Raw genomic sequence first — 6,249 nt, forward strand, 5'->3', positions numbered from 1 at the left:
AGAGAAAAGTATCACTGTGTTTGTAGTTTTGCCAAACAGGATTTCAGGGCAGAATCATGTTTCATGCTAAAAGGCACCTGCAATGATGATATAATATAAAATAACAGAAACTATATTTTTGGTATGCCAAGGACAGACAAATTTATGTGTCTGACAAGCAATTCTCTTCTCTCAGATGATGCCCCCCCCCCCCCACACAATCAACCTATGCCTCCCCTCCATAATCCTTCCCTCCCAAACACCCATTCTGGCTGTCATGACTGCAGGACAGTTCAAAGACTAATAGCTGTGAGTACAGGAATGAGCACACCTATGATATGATGATGGTGTGAAATAGGATTCTAGTATGAAGACAACGTCATGAGTGCAACTAGAAACCCACCCGGAATATGTACGAGTACAAGGCTGTAAACAGGAGTACAAGGTTGTTATCTTGCACTAGTATCTATACAAGATTCAAAAAATAGCCCGACTACGAGTACAAGTAAAAAGCCACTGGGTGTTTACGAGTATAAGGCTGTAAGCAGGAGTACAAGGAAGAAATCTTGAACAAGTATCTAAACAAGATTCCAAAAATGCGCTGACTACAAAGTACCAATCCACTAGGATGTGTATGAGAACAAGGCTGTGAGCAGGAGTAAAAGGATGTAGTACCTAAACAAGGTTCTCAAAATACCCTGACTACAAGTACTAATCCACTAGGTTGTTTACGAGCATCAGCAAGTAAACCAGATTAGGGACACACTACAAGTATGCAGTCTGCAGTCAATGTCATCAACAATTTTAATTTCTTGCGTTTGTCATTCAACAGAATTCCAACAACCCTTCCGCAGACTCAGAGTGGGCCAGGAGGATAGCCAAGTCATCATTCTGGGATGAAGACACCGGTGGAGAGGAAGAGGAGAATAGCTTCAACAGCTACCAGACCAAAGTGGAGCTTGAGGTAAACAGTGTTATGTTTATTTATTAAATCATTTTCAATTCTCTCAGTGGGAAAACTTCCAGTGGTTTGATGGTAATGGTGTTTGCATCGCCGTTAGAAGCGATGAAAAGCCAGCATCTGGTAAGGTTGTGGGTTTAAGCCCTGGTATGTTTATTTGAGATGTGTTTTGCATCCATGAACAGTCCATGGTCATCCCAACTGCTGTGCAAAGTGAGCTTAGAACTATTTATTCAATTGTCAGTCAGAACCAGCGTTGTTCACACCGTATAGTTCTCAGTTTAAAGATGGAAGTAACAACTAAAATAGTGATAAAAATGAAACCAAAAGATGGTTTTAGTCGGAAGTCTTTAGACATTTTACCCCAGTACATGTTTGAAGGAGTGTCAAATGATATTTCATAAATGGTCAAGAAATCTTGTCTGTTCGGCTGCTCGCATATAATTTCAGGGAATGTGATTGGCTGCTCAAGTAACATTAAATGTCCTTATTGGCTATACTGTTGGGGAAAGGAAAAACGTGACAGATCGAATTGAAAATTGTAGTCAAATTGTGGCATTTTGTGGGTTTGAAAGCCTTTTTTTTCTTTTTGTATCTTACATCGTAGGTTGCGGCCACACCTGAAGCTCTGGAAAGACTACAGTACTTCCAGAGGATGCTGGGACCACTGATAGAGGGTTATTGGCTGTCAAGCTGTAACTTGGTGCGTCTCTTAGACGACAACATGTCCGAAGCGGAGTTCTCCAGCATCACCAATAGCTATGCAAAAGAGAGAATTTTTAAAGGTCTTGCCACATATGGTAAGGATTATTTTAATTTTCCTTCTTTTTTACCAAATAACTTCTGACAGGTAACCTCAGATCCAATCAACCCATCGTGACACCTTGTTTAGTCTCCATGGTAACACAGTTATAAAACACTGAAAGCTACATAATGACCCTTGAGTTGTCCGTTAAAACTTTAAGAATAACGAAGGCAGGGATCAAGGACAATTTATATTATTTAGGCTGTTGACATCAAGATGGAATTTCAGGCGTATTGCGTAATCAATGTTAGATAGTTTTGAGGTTATTGAATAATTTAAATTGTCTTTGATCCCTGCCATCGTTATTCCATTAAAGCATAAATCTATAATGAAGTCCACAACCGTGCGCCCTCTATAAAACTGTTGCACGGTTAAATAAATTATTTTTGTCAGCAGAAATGATATCTATTTCTGCCCATCAATTTTGTGTTGCCGTTGAGGAGCTTGCTGAATAATCTGTGTTTTTTAAACTCCATTGACATTTGTTACCACCTGCTCTTGTAAAAGTTGCTCTTCATGTCCTGTAACCGGTCAAGCTTAACAATTTGCATGACATCATGCTCGGAGAGACAAAGAACACTAATAGGCCTCGAGTAATGCAGACATTTGTCTTTCCGGTCGATTGGAGTTGTGTCTAATGCAAGGGAGGATTTATCGATGGATGAACCAGTTTGATGCAAAGTAATCCGAATCTATAGTGAGGAGTTGCTTCCCAATTATTCAGAGATTCTCTGCATCACCGAACCGTCCAATGGTTTTAAAAATTGCTGTCATTTCCTTCCACACAAGCGATAACATCTCAATAAACAAAACAAACAAGAATAGAGCAGCAGCAACTCTGCAGAAATCTCTACACTGCCCTCTGTTCAGTTATTGAATGGTAGAAGTGATTTTAAGGCATATTGAATTCATCATGCAAAAGCGCATAATTTTCAAATTGACTCAAAACGGTACGAAATAACACAGTTTAACATAAAAAGCAATATATGGCTATGGAGAGCCTTACCTTGAAAGTCAATTAAGGGAGGGAAGGAGTGAGGAAGAGAAAGGCTGGAGAATTTCTCCCCGGGATGATTTTACGCTGCAAGTATAAGAAACTTTCTTGAACGGCAATTCTATACAGGACACTGCGACAAAATTTCGGAAGAATGGTCTGTCAGCCAATATGAGGAATGTTCATATTCTCTGAGATAACAATAGGCTTTTGTTAAACATTGCACCAAAGTATGTGGCATTGTTTAAAGGTTCTTTCTCAGTACTTGTACTGAACAGGGTGTCAAAGTTGTAATATTCTGATCTCATTAGGTTACATAGAATTGTTTCAGTTGCTGATTAAAAACAAACTTAGTAACTGTAGCATATATTTCATTCTACTACCGCCACCCCTTGCCCTCCCACTTCCCCCTCTCAACCTCTCACCTCACCCCGCTCCTTGTACTGTCCCCTCCTTTCACCCTGCTCACTCTGACTCCAGCCCATAGATCCGATACCTTGTCATATTAATTAACAGATTTTGGAGTCCTAGCAATAATTCTAAAAAGTTCATGGTGCACTCCCCCACTTGGTCAGCGCTACCAGTTACTAGAAAACATTCACGATTTTTGGTTGTTTATATATTAAAGTCGGTTAACAATGGTATTTTATCTTTTTATCTTTCATGAAACATTTGTTTTTGTTTTCGAAGGGTTTCATTATTAATATTTATTTTTAATTTTGTGTACAACATACTAAGGATGCCTATGTCTCTCTGATCCTCCTCTACACAGCCGAGAGCTGCGCCATGGATACGCTGCGCAACTCGTGGAAGGTGTTCGCACACTGGGAAGTCATCTCGTATTACTACAAAGAAGACAAGACAAAGATGGTCCAATTACAAGAAGGCTACAGGACGGAGGATCAACTCAGCGCATTCATAGATAAGATAGAAGCGTTCAAAACGTAACCGTCTCTCGAGAAACACCACCCCCCATCCAGCGAGAAAAGTACCTGTCGGAAATGCATTTGTTGAAAGAAAAAAGAGAAATTTTGTGCCAAGGTTGTGTTTTTAGGTGAATGTAATTAATATTATGAGGAACACATAGTGATGTGTGGTTTAGGTTTGAGTGGTGTCAGGAAATGGTATTCAAATGAAAAATGACATGATGTATGTATTGCACAAATACTTTCTGGTGGTATATTACACACGGCGATCATAGACGTGTAATGTTTAATGTGACATTCAATTCTTTTGTGGCTTCAATCCCAATTTCGTGTCTATTTTTTTTTTTTTTTTGTGTGGAAATTTTTTATAGTGAGGTTAAATTTTGCTCAAAGAAGTCGTTGATGCCCCACTGCACAGTTGTGACATGATGATGGAAAAAGGATTCACAATTTTTGAAATGATAGAATTGTTTCGTTTATGCGGTAAATACATGTATTTTCATGGCGACCGTTCATACATTCAAGAAAGGTATGGTTGGTAAAGACATTTTGTCCGAAGTGAGATGTTGTTATCAGCTTTAAAGCAGCGTGATCTTCATATACCGTATCGTCAACGAACACTTTGTTCCCCGATACGAAACAGAAGGTGACTGCAAGGTTAGGTCCTAAAAAATAACGTCATAGTTCTTGTCGGTAGATTTCATAAATTTATCTCATTCAGAGACTGGATCATCAATGTAAACAAAAAAAAGAGTGGACTGTCATCTAAAGTTTTATTTATTTAGTTTTTTTAATCTTTAAGTTGACGTAGAAAAGTCTTAAAGCTAATTAATGACTATGACAAGAATAGTACAAAAAGTGATATATTTTCAAAGTACTCTTGGCGGAATAAAGCTAAGTCTTGACTCTGCTAAGCTCTGCTCTTCACAAATTAATCATGGCCGATGCAGCTGTATTTTTGTCTCATTCACTACATTTCTAGGTGATATGCATCGAACATTGGAACTCTAACCTTTATATTAAGTCTATCATCATCCTTTTTCATATAATGCAGGGTCAAATACAAACTGTGGCATTTCTCTGTTATATATGTCAAATGTTCCCATCTGTTCTTTGACTATCGTATTATGGTTTGAGTGCTCAGCTATCATATGAACTCAAGGGCAAGTAATCAAAGTGTTTGCAGGGGAAGACGACAGACTCGTTCGTCTCAAAATCTCTCTTCCAGTAAAATATGGGAACAACTGATTTGAAAGTCACTTGGCTGTCTTGCTTTGTATAGTTTCTTGATATATTTGATGTGTAGGAAGTCACTGAGAATGGTTGGCAATCGAGTTTCATCGAGATGGAAAGTGTTTGGTATCTTTTCAGTGATATCGACTATCTATTCTGGAAGCCTTGCACATTGCAGTGCTTTATTCTTATCGCAAGTTTATAAGAGATTTTAATTTACTGACGCAGAATTCATAACACATCTTGTGGGGATTCATAAAACCCCTTATAAATCAGTTATACAAACAAGTTTGAATTATTATTTAATATATCTGTTGTTTCTTGACTTTGTAAAGTCTCAGAGAGGGAACAACATTCAGGTTCATTTATTCACAATTTCTCTATGCATCACTGACGAGGTTAATTTCTCTTTCTCAAATTTTCTCGTCTCCTTTAGTTTTGTTTTTTTGTTACAGAAAAGCCTCTTACAGCATATATCTAGTCTCAGTTGTGTTCCAGTTTACTTCAATTAAATGAAATGAAATTTTGAAGAAAACATAAAATGGTTTAATGGTATTTAACTAGTATTGTCATATGTGAATTTGTATGCTTTAGCACAGCCTGCCAAGTTTTGCGTGTGGCTATCGATTTTCAATAAGCAAACAGCCATTAAAGTATTCTGTGGGTTTCTCTTGTATGCATTTAACCTACATTACATAAGTGGCCATTTATTTTCAATAAAGCATACAGCCATTAAAGTATTCTGTGGGTTCATCTTGTATGCATTCAACCTACAGTACATAATACCACAGACTGTTACACTGTTTCAGTGACTTTGAGGTACAGCTTTTTTTTTTTTGGGGGGGGGGATATACCACCCCAAGGAGGTTATGATACCCTAGTGAAAAGGTTGTACATAAGTCAAATGTCAGATTCCGTCATGGAAGCAGGTTTTATTGATTGTCAAGTGTTAAGATATCAAAAGGAGTTGTTTCTTAGGGGGTACGTCATTGAGATAATCTCTGGCAAAAGGACAGATTCTTTGTTTAAAATCTTGTCCTCTTTGAAAATCAACTATGCCATTAACTAACAGTATAAAGTGTTTAATTTGGCAGTGGAAATTTTCAGTAACAATTTTCAATGAAACAGGGATACTATCTTCTTCTTTCTTTCGTAACATCTTACTATCATCAATAAAACTGGCGTCTCTCATTCTACCTACCTCTAAATGTGAAAAATAAACTCAAGTTAGGTAAATTCATGCCAGCCCTGGCACAGATTAACATTTTGCGATCTGTAACATTTCATATTTACCTGGACATTTGTTTCTTTCTCTGCTTATGTTGTGATATTTCAACTATCGAATATTTCT

At 37.7% G+C, this 6,249-nt stretch overlaps 1 protein-coding gene across 2 annotated transcripts in view; it reads left to right on the forward strand.

Moving 5' to 3' along the window:
• LOC139967403 (glycerol-3-phosphate acyltransferase 1, mitochondrial-like) overlaps nucleotides 1-5,453 on the forward strand; it is a 28,730-nt gene extending 23,277 nt beyond the window's left edge. For both annotated transcript variants that reach the window (XM_071971152.1, XM_071971151.1), the window contains exons 20-22: nucleotides 812-943; nucleotides 1,548-1,740; nucleotides 3,512-5,453. In XM_071971152.1, coding sequence (XP_071827253.1) covers nucleotides 812-943; nucleotides 1,548-1,740; nucleotides 3,512-3,687 — 501 coding nt within the window. In that variant the 3' untranslated portion in view covers nucleotides 3,688-5,453. The remainder of the gene's footprint in view (nucleotides 1-811; nucleotides 944-1,547; nucleotides 1,741-3,511) is intronic.
• The last annotated feature ends 796 nt before the right edge of the window (nucleotides 5,454-6,249 follow it).

Source organism: Apostichopus japonicus, chromosome 5 (genome assembly GCF_037975245.1).
Source record: "Apostichopus japonicus isolate 1M-3 chromosome 5, ASM3797524v1, whole genome shotgun sequence".
NCBI lineage: Eukaryota > Metazoa > Echinodermata > Holothuroidea > Aspidochirotida > Stichopodidae > Apostichopus > Apostichopus japonicus.